This window comes from Pyrenophora tritici-repentis, chromosome 1 (genome assembly GCF_003171515.1).
Source record: "Pyrenophora tritici-repentis strain M4 chromosome 1, whole genome shotgun sequence".
In the NCBI taxonomy this organism is placed as follows: Eukaryota; Fungi; Ascomycota; class Dothideomycetes; order Pleosporales; family Pleosporaceae; genus Pyrenophora; species Pyrenophora tritici-repentis.
This window is the reverse complement of record NC_089390.1, coordinates 7,578,579-7,600,965: the sequence shown is the minus strand read 5'-3', so window position 1 is coordinate 7,600,965 and position 22,387 is coordinate 7,578,579. Positions and strand designations below refer to the sequence as shown.

Sequence of the window (22,387 nt, the reverse complement as noted above, 5' to 3'; positions counted from 1 at the left end):
CAAGTCAGACCAGACCATTCCGATCACTGCCCAAGGCTGATGGGAGCCTGAAAGATCTACTTTTTGGCAACCACATTGTAGACCTTCTTCGATACATCAACAATGAAGCCGGAAACGCGTATGTGATATGCTGCAATATCAAACCTGTACCGATGAACGCGTTGAAGGCCGATGTTGAGGCTAGGTAAATGCATCCGATGAGAGCCATGATGCAAAAGTTAAAGATCAGGGCGGCGATGGGCACCTCTTGCTTCGAGCTAATCTTGTTGAGCCAACGGCTACCGAAAATCGCATCGTCCCGGCCGAAGGACCATGTCAGACGAGAGGCAGTTTGGTGACATCCATTGAGTGCGAAGAGAGCCATCATCCCCAATATTGTAAGAAAGACCGTGGCAGCCGCATCGGACCTGGTACTCTGTCGCCAAATTTCAAATATTGGCACACTACGAGAATTAGCAAACTCCATATTGGAAAGACGTCTGGGTCCTACCCTGTAGTACTTGAAAGAACAGCCTGTAAATCCTTGATACAGTACATCATGGAAATGGCGAAGATGAGTGACGTCACAAAGCCGATAGTTATCGTACTCATGAGTGCGCGAGGTACCACCACCGCGGCGTTCTTGCACTCTTCTGCCAAATGTATCGCCCCGTCTATACCCGCGTACATGTAGTTCGGATTAACAAGACCAGTCAAAAATGCGATGCCATCGGTCCATCCACTGTTGTTCAGGAATGTATGCCACACCATCTCCGAGGGCTGGAAGTGCGAGCTGCTACGAGAGAGACTGGTGATGAACAGTGCTACGAAACCAGAAAGAGACAGGAAAACTGTATAGTCAGCGAGGAACGGATTGCGGACTAGATCAAACACGTACAGCCTACATCATGGATCCACATCGTCCGCTTTAAGACGTAGATGTTGTATATCAGGGTCATCAAGTTTGCGGCTTGATATAACAAGAACGTATGCCAAGCTTTTGGCACATATGATGGGTTCCAGAAGACCGCCATAGCGAGAATTTGTTGAGGAACGATAATGGCAACCCCGGCAGCGAGAGAAATCCAAGCAAACACGTTGGTGGCGCCACAACAATAACTCTGTATAAGAGTCAGCGAGACATCCACGGCTACAAAACCAACAAGACTCACCAACCCCCTACTCCAACTCTTGGGCGCCAAAATGCTAGTCCAATGATACTGTCCACCAGCTGTAGGATAAACACTTGCAAGTTCCGACAACGTCAGTGCACAGGATCCAACCAACACTAGTATGACAATCGGACCGTAGACCAAGGTAGTGGGACCACCTTGAGCGATGGCGAGGGCAAAGGTGGCGGCAATACCAGCCCAGCTGTTACATATACACCATCCAGCAGAGATGATCTCCATGGCGGACATGTCCCGTGCATCCTCGGGTTGAATAGAGAGACCGACGAGCTGGTACGAAAAATCTTGGACTTGTCCTTCGTGTGTGCTTGTTTCTGTAACAGCATCATGTCAGAACTTGGTGTATTATGGGTAATTTGTGAGACATACGACGCTCTAGCTCTGTGGGGAGCTTCTTCTCGCTCACATCGACCATTTTGGCTGCGCACATGAATCTTTTCACTCTCCAAATGTGGTTGTCTAAAGAATGTTGGGAGAACTTGAAATGGGTAATCAAGGTTGTCTCTTCACAGCGCATATGTCAATTGCTTTTCAAGCAACTGGGAAAATATCGATAACAAGCCATTAGCAAGACTTGGTATGCCGAGTCATCATGTCGGAGTTTGTTCCAATCAGGTCTTATCGTGTCAAGATCCCCGCATTTCTGCGATCTGATAACGATCGCAGCACATTCCCCATTGGGTTGCTAAAGTGAGAAGATGCCCCTTCGGCGGTACTCATTTTACCCCACAAATGTATTTTACGCTAGCATAAGGCAAGGAAGCTGGGGTTCTTACTGGCCTGAGTAGCTGCCAAAGTTCCGCGACCGCGCCTGCATTCCGCGTTGACACAAGATTTGGTCAGTCGGACAAGACGGAAGACCATGGGACACTCACTGCTACTGCAAATCCGGAGACGCACTCTCCATATGGTCTTAGTGACTTTCTCACATTAGCAACCGGATTTGGAAATAGTACAGGTCTACCTCTGACGTGTGTATATCGAGGCACGGCATGAAGTTATGATGCGACACGCATCTTTAGCGTAGGCATACGGCACCTTTCGGATTATAATTCTCACTGTAGCTGCCCCATCTAGTAACATCTTACTAGGTAGGGGTATGTCCAATAATCTTCAATGTCAATTTTAAAGACATGGAAGCCACCAAACAATTCATACAAGTTGAGTATAAGTTGGAGCAGAAGTTCCCACACATATACCCCTAGATATCAGCACCGCGTCCTCTCTTCGCGCCTCTACTTCGCTCCCAATCTAGCGATACCGCGTTTCTGCCCCTCAGATTGTCTTCGTAATCTCCGATATGACTTCTTGCGATGGATACTGCTGGACACCAAAGGAGGGCCTCAAAGCTGGTGTGCCGTCCGTTGGAGTGATCTCTCCTTCCTCCAACATCAGCAGCCTGGATGTCGTCTACGATGTTGTAGTGATCGGTGCAGGATACTTTGGCTTGACTGCAGCCCGTAACATGGCTGCCGAAGGTCTGAATGTCTTGTTACTTGAAGGCCGTGATCGCATTGGTGGACGTTCATGGTGATCTAACATTGACGGCTATCCTTTCGAGATGGGCGGTACATGGATCCATTGGGCACAAGCTAATGTCTGGCGCGAAGCACTGCGCTATCAGATGCAGCAGGACTTGGAGAAGAGTTTTGATTTTTCGAAAGGCGTAAACCATTTCGAACTCCGCTCAACGCATGAGTCCATCACCATGAGCCATAAAGAGGAGGTTAGTGATGCAGATTCTGGTCAGCATCCGGTCGCTAATACACTGACTTAGGACGAGCTCGTCGCATCGGCATTGGAGAAGTTTACTAACATAGATGGCGTTTACGGTCGCAAAGTAATTCCCCTCCCATGTTCTACATTCAAAAACCCAGAATCCAGCTCGCTCGACTTGATATCAGCACAAGATCGCATCAAGGAAATTGCTAATACTCTGACTCCTCAGGAGCGCACTGTCCTCGAGGCTTCCATACTCCTCGCCAGTGGTGGAACACTGGAAACCACAAGTTTCCACGAGTTCATGCACTGGTGGGCCATGTGCGGGTACACATATGCAGGCTGGATGGAAAGGTTGATTACGTGGAAGTTTCGAGACGGGCAATCAGCATTTGCACAAAGGTTCTTTGAAGAAGCCCTCGCCACAAGACGATTATCATATGCGTTCAACACGCCTATCAAAAATATTCACGACACCGGGTCCAGCGTCAAAGTTACCACTCGCAAAGGTCGGACCTACCGTGCTCTTCGTACCATATCTACTGTACCTCTCAACGTCTTGAGCAGCATTACATTCGATTCCCCACTGTCGGCTGGCAAGCAAGCAGCAATAGCTCTAGGCCATGTGAACCAAACAACCAAAGTACACGCGGAAATCGCGAACCCCGAACTTCGATCATGGACAAGCGTGAACTATCCAGACAACAAGCTGAACTGCGCCATTGGTAACGGCACAACACCAGCTGGAAACACACATATCGTATGCTTCGGCGGTCAGCACAATCACATGGATCTCGAGGCCGACATTGACGTCACAAAGCGCGCTGTATCTAGTCTCTTCAATCCTATACAATACGACGCAGATGAAATCACTATCGAAAGAATAGTGTTCCATGACTGGAGCCAGGACAAGTTTGCGAAGGGGGCTTGGTTCTTCTCGCCGCCTGGGTTGGTGGTGAAGCACCTAGGTGACATGTGTAAACGTCATGGAAATATTCTGTTTGAAAATTCGGATTGGGCGTTGGGATGGCGGGGGTTTGTTGATGGGGCTATTGAAGAGGGTACAAGGGTAGGATACGAAGTCCGAAAGGATTTATTAGGAGAGTCAGCTTCTAGATTTATGTTATAAAGGTCTAGCATCCCTTAGAACTGGAAGTTTAATGGACAAACTTACGCATCCTTCTTCTATTTGTTGGTATGCGCTACGATGCATGTGAAGCTATTATATCTAGTTAGAGAAGAAGTACTAACGAGGAGTTTGAACTTTGATTTATGTGCAAGAACTACATAGGTACACCTAACACCAGCTGGACCTTACCTAAAAAGGTGAGAGTGAATCTAGAGTTGCTATTGACGATAATATCATGAACAATGAACGTACGATTGTGCGTGTTGTACAGTACTAATAACTCTATTAACTTTAACGGGTGCGTCGTTAGTCTTATAACAGTCGGCGTAATTGCACTACGCTAAAAGAAACAAGGTAAGAAACTAGAGATTGCAACTAACAAGAAGACGTACATTTAACAACGCGCACGTGGCGCTTACATCGCGACAATCTGTTAACCTAAAGCAAGCTTTAACCTCGCCACTGCTACGCAAGCAAGTGAGCCTATAAAAGAAGAAATATCTAAGTTAAATAAACGCATTAAATAGTAAAAGAAGAACCTCTGCTATAGGTTAACCTACGTGCCTCTAGATATACGTAACCTTAAGCTGTTTACCCTAGTTAACGCGTCCTTTGCTAACAATAAGGATATAAGCTCCTAGATAGGATTTGTTATTATACTTAGTAATAAAGTTACCTTAAGCGACACAAACTTCGGGATACGTAGCAACATCGTCCACTAGTTCTTAGTCAAATGCAAGCGGATCACCAGGAGCGTCCTCGCCTCCGAGATCTACGCGATGGCGCACGGCGTAGATATCGCAGTCGCAATTAGCGGCACCATTAATATAGTCATAGAACGACTTAACTTACCTAAGGTCCCTATTGTAGTATACACTAGCTCGCGATCGCTATACGATTGCCTTATTAAGCTCGGCACAACTAAGGAGAAACGCCTTATAATTAACATTATAGTAATGCGCGAAGCCTACGAGCGCAGCGAACTTATAGATATTAGATAGATCGACGGTCGCAATAACCTAGTAGACTCTATAATAAAAATAGGTTGCAACGCTGCGATAGAGAACCTTATTAACTCTAACGAGCTTAACCTCCGAGTGCAAGGGTGGGTTAACTGTGATTGCAACACTAAGCCTACGACTAAGAGCACTAAGCTTAGCAACCTTAAAGGCACCGAGTAGTTAACGGGCACGTGTGCGCGATAACGAAGGACATAAGAGGAGGACATAAGGGCATACAGGAAGGCGTATAGCGCTAGCTAAGATAGGCAACTAGCTATATTTTAGCAGCAGAATATTATTGCAGATTTAGAGGATTTGGGGACGGATCTAATCTCCCGGCAGGAAAAGAAAAGATAGTTAGTGTTAGGAATTAAACCTGCGGTAGATAAGGCAGCTAGTTGCTGCATGCACGAGTGTGAGGGATCGACCAAGAAAGATTGGATTTGACAAGATACAAGCTATCGAGCTATCTACGTTGTGAGCCCGAACTTTGTGCTGTGGGCGCCAAGGTGCTAACGTGTCTGTGCGCGTGATGCCCATAATCGCGTGCCGCACACCCCGCAACATCAACACCAATCCACCCTTACCACTTCAACCACCCATAACTCCACAACTATGAGTTGTATCAACGCTGCGATTGAAGCTATTGAATCGCGTGATCCCGGAGATAAATTTACATACTCTGAGGTTGCGCGCCGCTTTGGTGTTGATCGCTCTACGTTGTCGCGACGCCATCAACAGATCCGGGGCTCAAATGAAGCCAAATCACGTAATCAGCAACTCCTTCACCCACACCAGGAGCTACAGCTTCTAGAGCACATTGACGAGCTTACTGAGGCTGGCTTACCACCGACGAGGACTATGATCCAGAACTTTGCTAGTGCTATAGCCGGAAGGGCTGCCTCCCAAAGCTGGGTGACGCGCTTCTTTCACCGTCATCCCGACGCGATTATATCACGTTGGTCAACTGGTTTGGACCGCAATCGCCACCGGGCTGATTCTGTATACAAGTACGAGTCGTACTTTGATCTACTATCTACTAAAATGGCTCAGCACCATATTCGGGCGCAGGATGTATATAATATGGATGAGAAGGGATTCCTTATTGGAGTGACGGGGAGGAGTAAGAGAGTGTTTAGTAAGCAGAAATATGAGACTGGGGGCTTTAAGAAAGTGATACAGGACGGCAACAGAGATTGGATCACTGTTATCGCTGCTATATGTGCTGATGGGAGTACGTTACCGCCCGCGATTATATACGAAGCTACTTCGGGCAACATGTACGCCAGATGGGTTGATGATATCGCAATTGACGATCCAGTCTACGTTACCTCAAGTCCCTCAGGGTGGACCAATGATCAGGTAGGCCTGGCATGGCTCGAACAGGTGTTTGATCGCCATACGAAGGAGAAGGCCGGCAATCACACACGCTTACTCATCCTTGACGGCCATGGGAGTCACGTTACTATGGAGTTTATTGACTACGCGATCGCCCACAATATTATGTTACTCATACTACCCCCCATAGTACCCATACGCTGCAGCCACTCGATGTGGTAATGTTCAAACCTCTGGCAGCCGTGTACTCACTCAGCTTGCAGCACTACCTCCAGGCGAGCCACGGTCTCTTAGCTGTGAGGAAGGATGACTTCTACCGTCTTTTCAAGCCTGCCTGGGACTCCTCTTTCATTAAGAAGCACGCGTTGAAGGCATTTAAAGCCACTGGGATAGCTCCTATAGATCCCGAAGTAGTACTTAAAAAGTTCCGAAAGTCAACACTAACAGCACCGCCGCCACTAGTGAACGTGAGTAGAGCTACTATCACGAACCTCATTAATCAGGCCTACGATCCGAGCTCTATTGCGGCCAACAACCTCTCAGAAATACTCCTCCGCCTCCAGGCTGCCAAAGAGATCGCCGAGTACGAGAAGGACGCACTGCGCGCGGCGCTACACGTTCACCAGAAGCCCCGCAATCGGCACGAACCTCCCCTAGATCTACAGCAGCGAAAAGCGTTCCATTCAGGGGCAGTTTGGTGGTCGCCGTGCAAGCTTCGAGAGGCCCGCTTCAGGCAGCTAGTGAAGGAGAAGGAGAAGGAGAAAGAGCTACTTGATAAGATAGAGTTGAAAGAGGCAAAGGAGAACAACAGGATCTATCAACTTAAGATCAAAGAGGCAGCGCGGGCGGCGCGTGAGGAGGCAAAGAAGGTGCGGGATGAAGCCAAGGCTGTAAAGGCTGCCGAACTTGACGCCAAACGACGCGATCGCGACGCTGCAAAGGCTATACAACAACCCCAATCGGGCAAGCGTAAGGCTTCAAAGCCCGCTGCAAAGCAACAGCCAAAAAAACGACGCGTGGGTGGTGCTGGCGGTGGTACTCTGGCTGAGGTGGCTGCACCGGCTCCCCACCAACAACCACCCGACGCGGCCGGGCCGTCAATACTCCGGCAAAATATAGATAAACAAAGTTGTAGAGCTACGTCTATAGATCAATACACCGGAAAATCTCGCGATAATAGTTATTGTACGTGGCTGCGCAGCCTCAACTTTGCCGTCGTCGCGATATTGGTGGGGTGTGCGGCACGCGATTATGGGCATCACGCGCACAGACACGTTAGTACGATAAGATAAGGATCTTATCGATATGGGGGCCATGGGCCGAGCGAGTCTATGGATCCGTAACACGCTGTCAATGCCGATGAGTTCGATGTCGATCGAATACTTCCTCTATTACAAGCAACCCTTCCCAAAGAATCTGACGATGTAATTTGGAACGCAGTCTACGACGCCGTCACCGAATCGACGCCTCCACCTCGCCCTACCTCGTCCTTCTAACAAACACCCCTTTCAATCAACACAGGCAGCTTCGCGAACTCGACGGAGCACCGTAAACACGTAGACGATGTGCTGAAGGAGGAGCTAGGCCATCTATACGTTGGCATACCTGGCTTCTTCGACGCGTTCTTCGGAGATGTGCTAGGTCTGAGACCGGCGGCACAGGCCGTGTTCGACAAGTGCCAGGGAGGAGATAGCCCTCTCTACCGGTTGGCAAGCGGTTGGCAAGGTTGGCCTGAAGGGGCGAAGGAAAAGGATGTTCTAAGCTAGTTTGCTCCGCTTATAGACTGGCTGTTGGACCTTGCAGAAGGGCATTGGCCGGTGTCTAAAATACGCCGGCGACTATTAGCCCAGCCGCACTAGCCTCTGCAAGGCTCTACTGCCGATCGTAAATTGGACATTGGCTTTGTGGACGATCTAAACGCCGGCGTGAACTCGAAGTGTCGATAGTCACAAATCCTCATACCTAGAGAGCTTAAGAGCAATCCGTCAGCCGACAAAGCGTCTAAGGCATGGCTCGATCTCGGCAGATACGCGAGGGAGGTGCTCGCTGCTCAAGACAGCCGCCGCTTTGTTATCGGCTTCACTCTCTGTGGACCCTTTATGCGGCTATGGATATTCGACCGACTTGGGGGCATCGCTTCCGAGCAGTTTGACATTAACGAAGATAGATTGTAGTTTGTGTCTACAATGCTTAGGTTTCTCTAGATGAACGAGGAACAGCTAGGGTTTAACCCGACGATTATTACAGACGGAGACAAGCGGTACATTAAGATTGAACGGGAAAATAGGAAAGAGCGACTCGTTATTAATAGCTTAATAAAACGGGTGCCTTACGTCGCTGGTCGAGCAACAACCTGCTGGAAATCTTATAAAGAAGAAGATCCCAACAAGCCGCTCGTTATCAAGGATTCATGGCAGTATCCAGAGCGCGAAGAGGAGGGCGATTTGCTGCGTAAGGCAACCGAGAAGGACGTGGTTAACGTGGCGAGATACTATTACCATGAGACGGTTCGTGTGGGCACCCAGGACGACTCTATTCGCGGGAACGTGCGACAAGGTCTAGACGTAATGAAAGCGACAAACTATAAACCGGGATACACAATGCCACCTCTAAGCACAGTTGTTCGCTCCCTCTCAAGGAAAGGCCGAAGCAGCAGCGTCGCCGGACAGAAGCGATGCTCGAGCTGCACAAACGCATCCTTATCGCCTAGCAAGCGAACCTATTCGAGCTCTCTAGTAAAAGGAGGAAGGGCAACAGCGGATCGGGTGCATCGCCGCGTTATTGTCCAAGACTACGGGAAGCCGATATACATGGCGAGGTCTAGGGCTAGCCTTTTAGCTGCGTTAGAAAGCTGCATCGCAGGATACGAGTCGCTGTATACGCGGGCCGGCATGCTACAATGCGATATCTCGCCGAACAACCTTATGGTGAACGAGGACGATGACAACCCCTCCTGGCATGCCTTCTTAATCGACCTAGACCTTGCTATTAAGGAGGATCGCGAGAAACCGTCCGGGTCACGAGGGAAAACCGGCACGCGAGCATTCATGGCAATTGGAGTGCTTCTAGAGGACGAAATGCATTCGTTTATGCACGACCTGGAATCATTCTTCTAGGTACTTTTCTGGATATGTATCTATTATGATGGGCCGAGCAAAGGAAGAGTTGTTCTATAATTTAAGAAGTAGAATTATATCGACACTGAAGAGCTGGCTAAATTAAAAAAAGGAGAAGTAGGTGACGAGAGTGATTTTCTTAGGACCGCAAGGGTGACATTTACACCATACTACCAATCGTTGATACCTTACGTCAACAGATTACGGAGGAAGGTGTTCCCCAATGGTGGGAGGTAGAGGGTTCCGAATCTAAAGCTGTACTCGGAGATAAAAGAGATACTTTGGGCAGCACAGGACGACTTAAAGGAGCAAGAGGAATAAGGAGATATATTATTCGGTATGCTTAAGCATTATGTAATTAAACAATCCCGTAGACATAACTAGTTACTGCAATTATAACATTGTAATCTAATCTACATATTACTAGTATTATAAGATTATGCTCGGGAGGTAACTTACGCTAGCGGTTGAGATACGATACTTTTAGCACCCTCGATTGAACAGTGAACCACTCGATAGGCCGATTAGCGCGAAATGCAAACTGTTTGTTAAAACGACTTCTGGATTTACATACGTAACCGCCAATCCGACCCTCGGTACCTGCATCACTCTGCCTTCTGCGTACCACCGTCCACCGACCGTGCCAGCCGTTCTCGCAGCGGTGTGCCTACGAACATGACTCTATGTGTTGATTAGCTGTGGCATCTGTATTGTACGCTTTTCTAGCCCTCCGTATGTTACAACACCAACAGTCAAAGTATTCTAACTTAACCTCGTTCAAAACTCTACCATTATCTAAAAGTCAATTATATTTAAGGTAATTAGACATAAGCCTTCCAACTCAGCTTAACAAGCTCCTCTACTCTATCTCTGTATTGCCGAATCCAGAGTTCAGTAGTACCAAAGCTGCCTATCCAGCATCAAGGACGGTCCACATAGACGCTTAAGGTAACTGTGAACAGAGATGTTCAAGAGAAGCATATACGAACGAAGAAGTACAGAGAGAATTCCCTTTGTTCGCATATGAGTACATTATTTAACATAGGAGTAACTTAACAGATGACAGTTGTTTAGTATCTTATAAGTAAAAATATCCGCACCAGGTCGTCGTATGCTGTATGTTAGTAAAAACCTTAAGCACATTCGTGTATAAAGAGATCCAAAGCTTCTCCAATCTAGACCTAGATCTCTCCAGTATAGCCTACTAAGCTCCCCATCGCTGCAGGCTTTCGCTTTCCACGTCTGCGGCTCTAAGCAAAGCCTAGTCAGGTTGCTAAAGGCGATAGTTAGGACTTTAACGGCAAGTACCAGTGTCAGCTGAGGACCATGATGAGGGATATGTAGATGCGGATCCAGTCTCACTTTAGTTCTCACCCCTTACAATGTGGGCACCTGCAGCCATCACGACTGTTCACAAGCCCTATACCAGTGGTCGGCAACGCCGAATACTGCAAGACTATGTGGATCTCCCAACAGCTATGCATGCAGCTGTTTAGGATCACTCCCTCATCGTATCACTCGCTCTGCCTAGGCTCTACTCCTAGGATTGTGTACACGACGATGTAACTCTCCACAAGTCCGGTTTTAGACCACACATGGAGTAGCTACAAAAGACAGGAGCCCCCCATATTTAGTACTGTACTAATTCTTGTCAACATAACACTCTTTGTATTCGTCGGCCTTGCAATATGCTTCTTAGTCGGACTCGTATTAAGCAGCACGATTAGTTACCTCGATATTAGAAATCTTCTTAGAGTAGCATCCTATGTCTCCAAGTACGATTACTATTAGGAGAAGATTTTAGAAATTGTTATTGGCATTGTTTCGATAGGCCTAGCGATTACCGGCATCGTTGCAATCGCGACTGCACCCTATTTAACAGAAGAGATGTACTCCTAGCTTGACGCAGTTATTATGTGTAATCTCTAACTCCTCACCAGCAACAACGTAAGATAGTCTGCCTACCTTAATAGCTTGTTCCGGACTAATAGGACCCTTAGCTCGCCCAAATGCTACAGATCTTTATCTCTCCCCCCTAGGTTATATAAGCGGTACACTTAGTGGCGGTCTTAACTATACTAGACATTATTTCCGCGGTTGCGTAAGTAGAATACATTAGTATTTAAAGTTGTCTAATTACAAGTAGAGGCAAAATGGTATCTTCTGCTTACGAGTTAGCACTACTTGCTCGTTTCGCTGCTGCATTACTTTTATCTTCGGCACTCTTACGCAAGCAATTAGAAAACCACAAGAATTTAGGATCTAAGCGCAGAGACGAAGAATATATGCGGTTGTTGCATACCTTCGTCTTTGTGAACGTAACTACAGCGTTTATCCATTTTTGTGGCGCAATTATTACCTCTAGTCTCTTACTTGTAGGTAGAAGCACTTCTAACTAAGTACGGCAAGGTATCTTTATGGTAATTTCACGCCTTCTTTTTTTTTCGGGATCTAATATATATTAGGCCTGCACCGCTACACAGCTGCTATGCCATCTTCCTTTCTATATTAATCGGATCTGGCGTCGACTCATTGTGCCAACAAGTAATCAGATAAGAAGACTGCGTTATTCGTTCTTCTATATTATTATTATTATTATATTTCCATTAGAGTCCTGTATCAGTCGGTGACTATGTAGGACTTTGGCTAAGCCGTTCTATGTATGATGGTCGTTGTGGAGTTTCTATGGGTCTTGTACAATTTGGGTGGTGTTTTGCGTACTCCAATTTCAGAGCTAGTCTTCCATTGGCGCGGGTGCTAAAGAGCAGTTTGGTGAGTAGAAAGAGATGTAGCAGCGGGCTCTTTTGGATAAGGGAATATTGTTTTTGTAGTTTTATACAGTGTCTGTCTGTTCGGTGGTTTGCCTAAGGTGCCATTTTCTCGTGCCAATCCTAGTACTTGCAATAAAGGCTAGAGTAGCTTTAATGCCTGTCTTTGTTTGGAGGAGAAGTGGGAGGGTGATAGGTCTGTGTGGTATTGCTTCTTTAAGTGTATTTCGATGTGTTTTGTACTGTTTGCACTCTAGAAGTAGATGCTGTGGTGTTTGTGGTTTGTAGCATATACATAGATTGCAGTCTCTCTTGTTAAATCTCTTAAGGTAGGAGTTGAAGTATCCATGTCCTAGCTTGAGTGAGTAGAACGCGCTCGAGATTTCTCTTGGTGTTCCCTTCGGGACTTTGATTGTTGTATGTGTATTAAGCTTGAAGATCCTTAAGTAGAAGCTTCTGTTTTTGGTGGGCCTGTTGGTATACCTCTTGTACTCCATCAGTTATTCTGTTTTTTGTATTTTGTTGATTTCTGTGCCTAAGTAGGCTAGGCTCGCTGTGGTCGATGTTGTTGGTCTCTCTTTAGCTGCTTCCTTTGCTAGCGTGTCGGCTTTTTCGTTGCCCTTAACGTCGTTATGTCCTGGGGCCCACTGCAGGTGGATCGATGCTTTCTTTGTCGTTATTCTCTTTGCAGCTCTGATGCATCTTAGTAGCCACTGTTGTCCTAGGTTGTCCGATAGGTTGTTAAGCCTATAGATTGCTGCTTGGTTGTCTGCGTATACGTAGATCTCTTGGCCTTCTTGTGCCACTATAGCCGCGTGTTCGAATGCCTGTGCTATCCCCTCTAGTTCACTGTTGTAGACTAGTTAGGAGCATCCAATGTTTGTCTTTTAAGAAAAGGTTTCTTCGTGGGTGGCAGAGATGTCAACAAGCAAGTCAAGCTGGCTTGATTCTTATCGATTGCAGATCACAGACCATTCTCTGGGACGTGCCACTGTGCACGAGCCTCTATATTGTCTGTGATCTGCAATCGATAAGAATCAAGCCAGCTTGACTTGCTTGTTGACATCTCTGGTGGGTGGAGCTGTACGCTACTACACCTACGCCGATCCCTATTCCCTTGTCGTGTTGTGAGGCATCTAAGTAGATTGCGGTGAAGTTATCTCCGCTCCTTGATAGGATATAATCCGCGTGTGCAATTGCCTCTTCCTCTTTGCTCTTTTTTAATACAGTAACCCTGTAGTTAAGACTTTCCCACGGTCTAAACCTATATAGGATTATCTTTTCTACGCTGTTGTTGTCTCTCTCTAGGATTGACTTAACAATAGTATATAGTTGTCTATGCTGGTTTAGCTTTTTGTAGCTAGTTTTGTCTGTATTTGTGATCCTTGTAATTGCTTTCTAGATTGGGTGGTTGCTGGATAGCTGGTGTGCTCTAGACGCATACTTTCGGTTGTTGGTGTTGAGTCTAATTGCAGGTGACGTAAGTCTAGATTTAATGCTTGTTGGTAGAGATGGTGACGTTCTGAACACTCTAATTATCTTTCTACACGCTAGGTTGTGCAGTGATTGTAGGAGGCTAGTGGCGTAGCTTTGGTTCTTCCAGTATATTTGTGATCCGTAGTCTGCAACGCTTGTGACGCAGGCTAGGTATAGTTGTCGTACTGCTTTTGGGGAGAGTCCTCTTTCGATGTTAGCTAGTCTCCCTAGCCTGTGAAATGCTTTTGTTGCTTGGCTTACGCGTGTAGCAATATGTTCCTTGAAGGACAGTCTATTGTCTATGTAGATGCCTAGCCATTTGATTGTGTCTTTTAGTTCTACAATGGTGTTGTCTGGGAGCTGTAGGCTTCTCTCTTTTCTCTCTTTCTTGGCGGTAAAGTGAATGAGCTCTGTCTTAGCTATATTAAACATAATCGCTAAGTTTTTCCCTTGGTGAGATAGTAGGCGGACTTGCTGTTCTAGTATTTTGACGTTTTTCTTTAGGGATGTTGAGGATGTCGATAGAGATAGGTCGTTAATATAGGATAGGTTGAAGCTTTGTAGTCCTAGGAAGAGGTCTCTAGTGTAGATAAGAAAGAATATTGGAGACACTAGGCTGCCTTAAGGTATCCCAGCTATTATCTCGGAGAATTCTTGTGTCTTATTGTCGAAGGAGAGTCTTAGCGATCTGTTTGAGAAGAAGGATTTTGTCTAAGCGATAAGACTAATTGGAAGGCCTAGCTTCTTAAGCGTTCGCAGGAATTGATTGTGTGAGACGTGGTCAAATGCTCCCTTTACGTCTAGGAAGATAGTTAATGTTATTTGGCCTTTCTGTTTCTGGTGCTGAATTTGGTCGATAAGTAGCATAGCTGCATCTATTGCAGATTTCTTGAGTCTACCCCTAATTTGGGTTGGGTGTAGTAGCTCTGTGATTTCTGCTAGATTGCTCAGCCTACTTGCGGTGATCCTCTCGTTAATCTTTCCTAAACAGCTTAATAGAGTGATAACTCTGTAGGCTTTTAGGATTGAATAGTCTAGTTTTGATGCCTTTTTAAGAACAGCTCCTGTAGCTTGTTTCCAGCATTTTGGGTGGTATCTATAGTTGAATAGGAGTGAGAAAGCTCTAAATATTGTTTGCGGTTAAGCTTTGTACGCGGCTGTGATTATGTCTTGTGTTATTGCATCTAGTCCTAGGGTGCTACTTTTGACTTAACTCGAGCATGCTCGTTCTAGTTCAGTCGTGGATAGTGCTGGCCAATCCCATCTCTTTTCCTGGTAGTTAGTGAATGTGGGCGCTTTGGTTATAGGCGGTGGTGGGAATAGCGTGTTGCGGAACGCTTAGCATTTCTTGTCGAATAATGTTTCTCCTTGTATAGGTGGAATTCTTTCGACTTTGTTATCCTTTGTATATGCCATAGCTTTGTAGATTAACTGCGGGTCTTCCTTCTCTAGAAATTCATTCTAGTGTTTCCTTTTAGCGTCTTTGATTGCCTTGTTGTAGGTGTTTCGTGCACGTAGGAAGTCTCTTTTCTCTAGGTAGGCGTCGTGTATCGCAGTGGTTTCGAGCTTTTCTTTAAAAATCCTTCTATAGTGGGAAGTGTCTTGTCGTAGCTTTGTCAGCTCTTTGTTCCACTAAGCTTTTAGTTTTAGACTAAGTCTAGTAATAGGGATAGCTTTGTTTGCTGCAGTTTAGATTGCTTAAGTTATTGCTTTACTAATCTCTTCTAGCTGTTGCTCTAGCTCTGTATTGTTGCCGAGGAGGAGGTCCATTAAGTCTGCCTTTCTTGGATCACTGATCTGGTCCATATCTTGCAAGGTTTGACTGTTTTGGATTGCCGTTTCTAGTTCTTTGTTAAAGGTGTCCCAGTTAGCCTTTGCAGTATTAAATCTAGGTTAGTTTGTCGGGTTTTCTACAAGGTCTGCGTTTGTTTGGATGGAGAATAGGAGGCCGTAGTGATCTGATCCAGTTTTAGGTATGGTCTGCCAGTCCGTAGCTTTGTGTCAGATTGAGGCGAGGTTTTGCTCCATGATCGAGCCGATGGTGGTTGGGGAAGGACATGAGACCCCCAAACCAGGGCTAGCGCCGGGACTTAGCACTGCCAAGCCCGAGGCGAGGCCACCTCCCACAGACAGAGCCGTAGACAGACACAGAGAATACACACTTGATCCCATCCATAAAAATCTGACACTTTGCTAGCCAAGTCTAGAGTGACAAGTGAGAGGTCTAGGACTGTTTCTCTAGATAGGTGTGGTCTGAAGAATGTGCCTACTCCTGGTGTGTTTAGGAGCTCTAGATCTTGTTCTTCAATCCAGTCAATAAATGGCTGTGCTCCTTGGCTCGTCGTTGGGCATAGCGGGTCCCACAATGGATGGTGCTCGTTGCTATCTAGTACTAAAATAGAACTTGGCGGAAGCTTAGTGTTAAGTATAGCTGTCAGATTTTTATGGATGGGATCAAGTGTGTATTCTCTGTGTCTGTCTACGGCTCTGTCTGTGGGAGGTGGCCTCGCCTCGGGCTTGGCAGTGCTAAGTCCCGGCGCTAGCCCTGGTTTGGGGGTCTCATGTCCTTCCCCAACCACCATCGGCTCGATCATGGAGCAAAACCTCGCCTCAATCTGACACACCCCCTCAGCTCGGCGCTCCTCGACAGCCTGAGCTGGAGTGGTCTTTGCGACATTCATACCGGACTATATAACAAGACTTTCCATCTTCTCTAGAATTTCCTCTGGATCTGCTTCCTCTACGTCTCGTTCCTTCACTTCAACCAGTCCGACCTGCGTCAAGAACTGGGGCCAGTTGTTGGCAGGCAGGGTCTTCGTGAAACCATCGGCGAGCATTTCGCCAGACGGTACATACACGACTCTGATAGACTTTCGCTTTGCCTCTTGCCTCAGCCAGTGATTGTGGATGTCCACGTGACGGAGTTTCGTCGTCAGCTGAGAGATCTCCTCGTTGATCAGCCGGATCGTCTGCGTATTATCGCACTGTATCGTAATTGTCTTCTCCGTCAACTCTACCCGAAGCTCCTCTAGCAGCATCCGCACAAACATGGACTCCTTAGCCACTTGCGATAGCGCGAGGAGTTCTGCTTCGGTCGTAGATGTCGTGATGGTATCTTGTTTGTTCGCCCTCCATGCGATCAGTCCTCCAAATAGCTTGATAACGTACCCTTGGGAGCTCTTGCGATCCGCGGTGTTGTCCGCAAAGGATGCATCGCTAGCTACTACCAATTGGTCGTCTCCTCCGAATGATAAGGATAGAAGCTTGGTTGACTCCAGGTACAACAGCACTCGGTCAGCGGCTTCTTGATGTAGTGGACCAGGGTTTGTGAGGAACCGGGCGAGTCGTGATACTGGGAATGCGACATCGGGTCGGGTGTTGACGGCGGCGAAGAGTAACGATCCAATCTTGCGTTGATACAAGTTAATCTCTCCAGGAGTCGCCAAACCCTCACGTGCAACTAGTTCGACTCTAGCCATTGGTGTGTTGTGTCGTTGGTCCTTGTTCGTTGCCAGCCGTGCAATCTTCTCAACATAAGCTTTCTGTGACAGCCAGATCTTTCGCTTCTCTCGGTCCCGTATAACTTCTACTCCTAAAAACCACTGCAAATCCTTTCCTCCGGTCAGGTTGTATCGCTGTTTCAGTTCCTCTTCCACTTTCCGAGCTACTTCCGCGTGCCGTTTCGAAGAGGCAAGGATAATGTCATCAACATAAAAGAAGATGAACACTCCGTCTCGGATCATGCAGCAAGGTTCGTGGGGAACTGGCGAGAACCCGATTTCTAGAAGGAAGGCAGTGAAGTGTCTTTGCCAGAGCAATGGCGAGATCCGTAGGCCGTACAGCGCTTTGTTTAGTTGCAGTATTGTTCCCTGCTTCCTGTATCCTGGGGGCATCCGCATGTACACTGTTCGATCAATATCTGCGTTGACGAAGGCGTTCGATACGTCGTATTGCTTCAGCTCTAGGTCAAACCGGGCCGCAATCGACACTAGCATCCGAAACGATCTTCCGGCCAGTGTAGCAGCGTAGGTTTCTTGTGCGGTGACATTTCGTTGCTGGTCTCCACGCACTACCAATCGCGCCTTACACTTCTGGAATCGATGGTGCTTGTCAAATTTGTAGGTGTATACCCACATTGAGTCCAGTACCTGCTGGTCGGTCTTCCGAGCCGTCTTCGCCGGGACCTCTGACCAGGATCTGGTTTCCTTGTGGCTATGGAGATGTGTAATCTCAGCCTCTTTGAAAAAATAGAACAACTCGTGATCCTCTCGCAGGCCGTTCGCTTGGGGAGGCGGTGGCAGCTGGCTGCGATGAGGCTTCTTGCCGTTTCGCATCATACGCTCAAGCTTTGCCTTGTCCAGTCGCTCTCCTGCCAAGTTTTGAACGTTTCCTGCCTTGGTGCCTGCCATAAAGGCGGCTGCCCATGGCTCCTTCAACATCCTGTGTTCCGGATGGAGGATACCACTCGCGAGACCTTGTTTGCCGTAGCTAGTGTCAAGACCTTGTTTCCCGTAGGCAGTCTCTTCGGATTGTAGGCCGTAGCCTCCGGCATCGCATTGTTCGCGTGGAACGCCTGCGGATAGACCATGTTCGCGCTGTGCGCCAGTCTGTACACCATGTTCGCCGTAGCTAGTGTCAAGACCTTGTTTCCCGTAGGCAGTCTCTTCGGATTGTAGGCCGTAGCCTCCGGCATCGCATTGTTCGCGTGGAACGCCTGCGGATAGACCATGTTCGCGCTGTGCGCCAGTCTGTACACCATGTTCGCCGTAGCTAGTGTCAAGACCTTGTTTCCCGTAGGCAGTCTCTTCGGATTGTAGGCCGTAGCCTCCGGTATCATCGTCCCTGAAGGGGTGTTCCACATTAGTTAGCATTTGAGCAAGCAGTGCTGCCGGTGGGGGCGTATGTGGTGGCGTCGGATAAGGTACTACCTTCCTTCCCGCCTCATCATACTCGAGCCGCCCATTTTCCGGCGCTCTAGCAATGGTCTCATCTTCGTAGAAAGTTCCAAGTTCTTCCCGTGTGGGGTTTGGTCCAGGGGGCAGTTCAATAGTTCGAATCCATGCTGCTATCTCCTCTGTAGTGCTATGCATAAGATTGTCCATAACCTCTTTATGCTCTCCACTATATACGACTTCCTCGTCGAATACAACGTCGCGAGTGCTAATGACCTTGCCTATAGATGGTACCCAAATTCGGAATATGTTCGTCGAACGGTAACCAACTAAGTACCCTATCCAGGCTTTCGGGTCAAATCTCTGTAGACGTCCTTTTCCTCGCTTCGTGTCATCCGTCATCGCAAATGCCTTACAGCCGTACGCTCGTAAATGCGACAGGTTGGGCTTGCGTGGTGATGTAACAACTCCATTCTGGAAAGCGATTGCCGTGAAGAACATCTCGTATGGAGATCTCCAGCGGTTCTGATATTTCGGCGTCCTGTTGTGTAGGTAGACGGCGGTCCGGGCGATTTCCGGCCATTGGTCCCACGGCAGATGTGCATCGAGTCGCATTGCTCGACCCTTTTCTTTTACCACACCCCCTGAGCGTTCGGCTCCTCCGTTTTGCGCTTGCGTATCGGGGGCGGAAGGCTCGAGTACTATACCTCTTGTTCTGCACCATCTGGCGACCTCTGGCTTCACGGAAAATATCTCGTTGTCCGTCTCAATAACCTTTACCGTTATACCAAATTGATTCATCATAAAGGTGACGAACATCTTAAGGCTTTTAAGGATGACTCTTGCCGTTCGGTTGTCACTAAGATAGAAATCCCATATGTATCCCGTAACGCGGCAGTTAATAAGCATCTGACTCTTCTCCTTGGTCGTACTTTCTGCTTCGTAGTCGTGAAAGTCGATCGCAACTCGCTCTCCCGGACCTTCCAAAATAGTCCGGGGCGTCCGTCGTATCATTCGCTTCGACTTTGATATCCCACAGGCATCGCATTTCACTGTGGGGACCCCGACGATCTTCACCCCCTCAGATTGGTTCACTAGGTGTTCTAGGGCGTCGGATCCAGGGTGGCCAAGTCTCTTGTGCCAGACTATAGCCTCAGCTCGTTTTCGTACGGCTGTCCTGCGCGTTGGCTGCTGCGTTGAAAACGCTGCTCGCGCCTCAGCGTCATTGAGTTCCAGTATCCATTGTCCGTACTTCTCGTGTAGTACTGCCAGTTCGCTATCGTCGGACCGTCGGAGGATTGTTGGGTCGGATTTGGTGTCCCACCAAAGACCTTGCCGGCGGAGTATCCGGAAGGAGACAAGACTGCAGTGTAGGTCAGGGCAGTAGGCGACGTTCTCGAGGTAGAGGAGACGGTGACCGTCTGCGCTATCCACTCTCAGAGTAACTGAACCGTATGCCTTAATCCACACCCTTGTATTGCCTGCCCAGAGGAAGTCTCCTGTCATAGGCGGTCGAATATCCGTGAATCGTCCGAGGTCGTTGCCGACGTGTATAGTGGTTCCGGAGTCCATTATGTAAGAACGTTGAAGTGGGTACTTAGATTCCTTTGCCATAAATGATGAGGCAAATATCATAAGGTTAATCTGGCCTATGTTCCGGCCTTCTGGTCACTCGACAGTATCCTCTACCGGAGTGCTCTGTGACTTCTTAATCTGGGGTGTCCCTAATTTAGCTCTCTTGGCTCCCCTTATCTCTTGTTCGAGATCAGTGTCGCTATCAATTCGGTGCTGAGCCATCGTCTTCAGTGTTTCACGTGGCTTCCACCAAACAGGTGCGTTGTGCGGAAACGCGTACCAACAATTCTTTAGTTCGTGCTGTTGGTCGCATACCTTGCATTGTTTCCTATCCTTGCCCGGTCCGGGAGTCCTTCGGCTTTTGCCGCGACCTCGCTTTCCTGGGGCCTTCTCGGCGGCGTTATCTGCGTCTTCGCCGTTCAGTTGAGGTCTACTTGCTACAAAGGCGGCCTTCGGGACCTTGTGTTTGATCGGATGCAACAGTGAGGCGTACTCTCGGAACTGTTTAATCATCATCCGTACAGTGACACGTGGGTCTTTATTTCCACCGGCCATGAACGCGGTAGTCCATTCTGGTGATGGTTTGAGAACTGCTTTGACAAAGTCCTCCTTGATAAACTCTTCGTCTTGGCATTCAGGTATGCCAAGGGCCTTGCCTTCCGTGATTGCATGGTCCATCTCAGTTAGCCAGGTCTCCCACTGTGCTAACAACCTCATCGGTTTTTGGGCCGCGAGGTAACGTTCTCTCGCACGTTTGAGTTCCTCCTTCGTGTCAATCCCAACATTTGCGGCTAAGTTTTCGATCCACTGCCGATGGGAAAGACCTGCCTTGCAGCAGTTGTAGAAGAGGTGTTGTGACACAGTCTTCCTTATGTGCTCGGTGAGCTTTCCGAGTCCGGTCCGCTCTTGTTGATATCTCTGGTTAAGTATTTTAAACTCTTCTAGTTGTATTCGGTAATAATCGATATCTTCTTTATAGGACGTCTTCGCGTTCGTCGCGAGGTCCGAGGGTCGTACCGGTACGTAGGCTGGCGCTTCGGCGCTATCGTCGCCGATCGCTTGGCGATATTGGGTAACGTGCAGATTCGTCGCTGCAGTTGATGGCTGATAGCTTCCGATAAGTGGAGCTAGTGGTGGTTGTGGTTCTATTAGAGGGATCCCGCGTTGCTTTGGATCTACCTTTTCCCACACTTGGTATGCGGCGCATTCCGCTTGTAGTTGTTGGTACTATTTAGCCCAATTGGTATAATCCGTTAGGATCACTGTTGGATCTCTGTTTGATGGTACAGACATCTTGTCGATGAGTTTTGATGACTCTTCGGTTCGGCGCTTACGTGTTGTAGCGTGGGGATCGTCGTAATGACGGTATTTGTAGTATAAAGTAACTTTGATTGACTCTTCTGTACTCGGTACAGGCAGTGAGACTCTTAATTGTCAGATTTTTATGGATGGGATCAAGTGTGTATTCTCTGTGTCTGTCTACGGCTCTGTCTGTGGGAGGTGGCCTCGCCTCGGGCTTGGCAGTGCTAAGTCCCGGCGCTAGCCCTGGTTTGGGGGTCTCATGTCCTTCCCCAACCACCATCGGCTCGATCATGGAGCAAAACCTCGCCTCAATCTGACAATAGCTCTGGGCAGTGTTTTTTCCCCTTCGGCGTTTGTTTAGTTGTATACGTTAAATAGGTTAAATTGGAAATTAGAACCTTTTATTGTAATAGCCATTGCGTCTAGGTCTATTTTGAAGTCGTTTTGGGTGAATGTCTCTGCTTCTAGTGTTCTAGATATATAAAATAGAACCCTAGGGCGGACGGGTAGGTTTGTTACTAGTAAGATCTGGATAAACGCAGTGTGATTTATGGATCTTGCTGTTGCGTAGTTGTCGTTGGTAGTTAGCCATGGCTCTTGAATTGCAATTATATCAGCTTTAAGTTCAACTGCAAGTTGCAGTGTAGACTCAGTCGCTATAATGCTCTTGTTGAGATTGACTTAGAGGATCCTAATGTTGTTCAACATTAAAATCCTGCGGGGATGCTCTTTGTTACTGCTTGGTAGAGTTCGCACTCTTTGCTGTTTGCAAAGTGGGGCTCTTTGCAGTTACTACAGTGGGGGAGTGTATAGTTGCAGGGTTTTCCTTTTGTATTACACACTAAGCATTTGTGTGTTGTAGTTGCATGTTCTTCTCCGCACAAATTGCATGCTGGTTAGTT

At 47.7% G+C, this 22,387-nt stretch overlaps 8 protein-coding genes across 8 annotated transcripts; 4 read left to right on the top strand and 4 right to left on the bottom strand.

The window, feature by feature from the left end:
- Positions 1-486: 486 nt before the first annotated feature.
- On the bottom strand, positions 487-1,584 carry PtrM4_029230 (PotE, Amino acid transporter; the record flags this gene model as incomplete). Its single annotated transcript, XM_001941835.1, has 4 exons — positions 487-830; positions 878-1,100; positions 1,152-1,483; positions 1,539-1,584. 4 exons carry the CDS (start codon positions 1,582-1,584, stop codon positions 487-489), a joined length of 945 nt encoding a protein of 314 aa, XP_001941870.1.
- Positions 1,585-2,469: 885 nt separating this feature from the next.
- Positions 2,470-4,017, top strand: PtrM4_029220 (uncharacterized protein; the record flags this gene model as incomplete). Its single annotated transcript, XM_066103860.1, has 3 exons — positions 2,470-2,692; positions 2,780-2,895; positions 2,947-4,017. The coding sequence occupies 3 exons, from the start codon at positions 2,470-2,472 to the stop codon at positions 4,015-4,017; spliced, it is 1,410 nt and encodes a 469-aa protein (XP_065966062.1).
- A 779-nt stretch (positions 4,018-4,796) lies between these two features.
- Positions 4,797-5,198, top strand: PtrM4_029210 (uncharacterized protein; the record flags this gene model as incomplete). The annotated part of the gene is made up of 2 exons (XM_066103859.1): positions 4,797-4,970; positions 5,019-5,198. 2 exons carry the CDS (start codon positions 4,797-4,799, stop codon positions 5,196-5,198), a joined length of 354 nt encoding a protein of 117 aa, XP_065966061.1.
- A 435-nt stretch (positions 5,199-5,633) lies between these two features.
- Positions 5,634-8,361, top strand: PtrM4_029200 (Trichoplein multi-domain protein; the record flags this gene model as incomplete). Its single annotated transcript, XM_066103858.1, has 4 exons — positions 5,634-6,490; positions 6,547-7,541; positions 7,878-8,061; positions 8,355-8,361. 4 exons carry the CDS (start codon positions 5,634-5,636, stop codon positions 8,359-8,361), a joined length of 2,043 nt encoding a protein of 680 aa, XP_065966060.1.
- A 199-nt stretch (positions 8,362-8,560) lies between these two features.
- PtrM4_029190 (uncharacterized protein) lies at positions 8,561-9,472 on the top strand (the record flags this gene model as incomplete). Its single annotated transcript, XM_066103857.1, has 1 exon — positions 8,561-9,472. One exon carries the CDS (start codon positions 8,561-8,563, stop codon positions 9,470-9,472), a length of 912 nt encoding a protein of 303 aa, XP_065966059.1.
- A 3,268-nt stretch (positions 9,473-12,740) lies between these two features.
- On the bottom strand, positions 12,741-14,148 carry PtrM4_029180 (uncharacterized protein; the record flags this gene model as incomplete). The annotated part of the gene is made up of 2 exons (XM_066103856.1): positions 12,741-13,089; positions 13,685-14,148. The coding sequence occupies 2 exons, from the start codon at positions 14,146-14,148 to the stop codon at positions 12,741-12,743; spliced, it is 813 nt and encodes a 270-aa protein (XP_065966058.1).
- Positions 14,149-15,414: 1,266 nt separating this feature from the next.
- On the bottom strand, positions 15,415-20,180 carry PtrM4_029170 (uncharacterized protein; the record flags this gene model as incomplete). The annotated part of the gene is made up of 3 exons (XM_066103855.1): positions 15,415-15,604; positions 15,904-16,367; positions 16,413-20,180. 3 exons carry the CDS (start codon positions 20,178-20,180, stop codon positions 15,415-15,417), a joined length of 4,422 nt encoding a protein of 1,473 aa, XP_065966057.1.
- A 96-nt stretch (positions 20,181-20,276) lies between these two features.
- PtrM4_029160 (uncharacterized protein) lies at positions 20,277-20,861 on the bottom strand (the record flags this gene model as incomplete). The annotated part of the gene is made up of 1 exon (XM_066103854.1): positions 20,277-20,861. The coding sequence occupies one exon, from the start codon at positions 20,859-20,861 to the stop codon at positions 20,277-20,279; it is 585 nt and encodes a 194-aa protein (XP_065966056.1).
- Between the last annotated feature and the right edge of the window lie 1,526 nt (positions 20,862-22,387).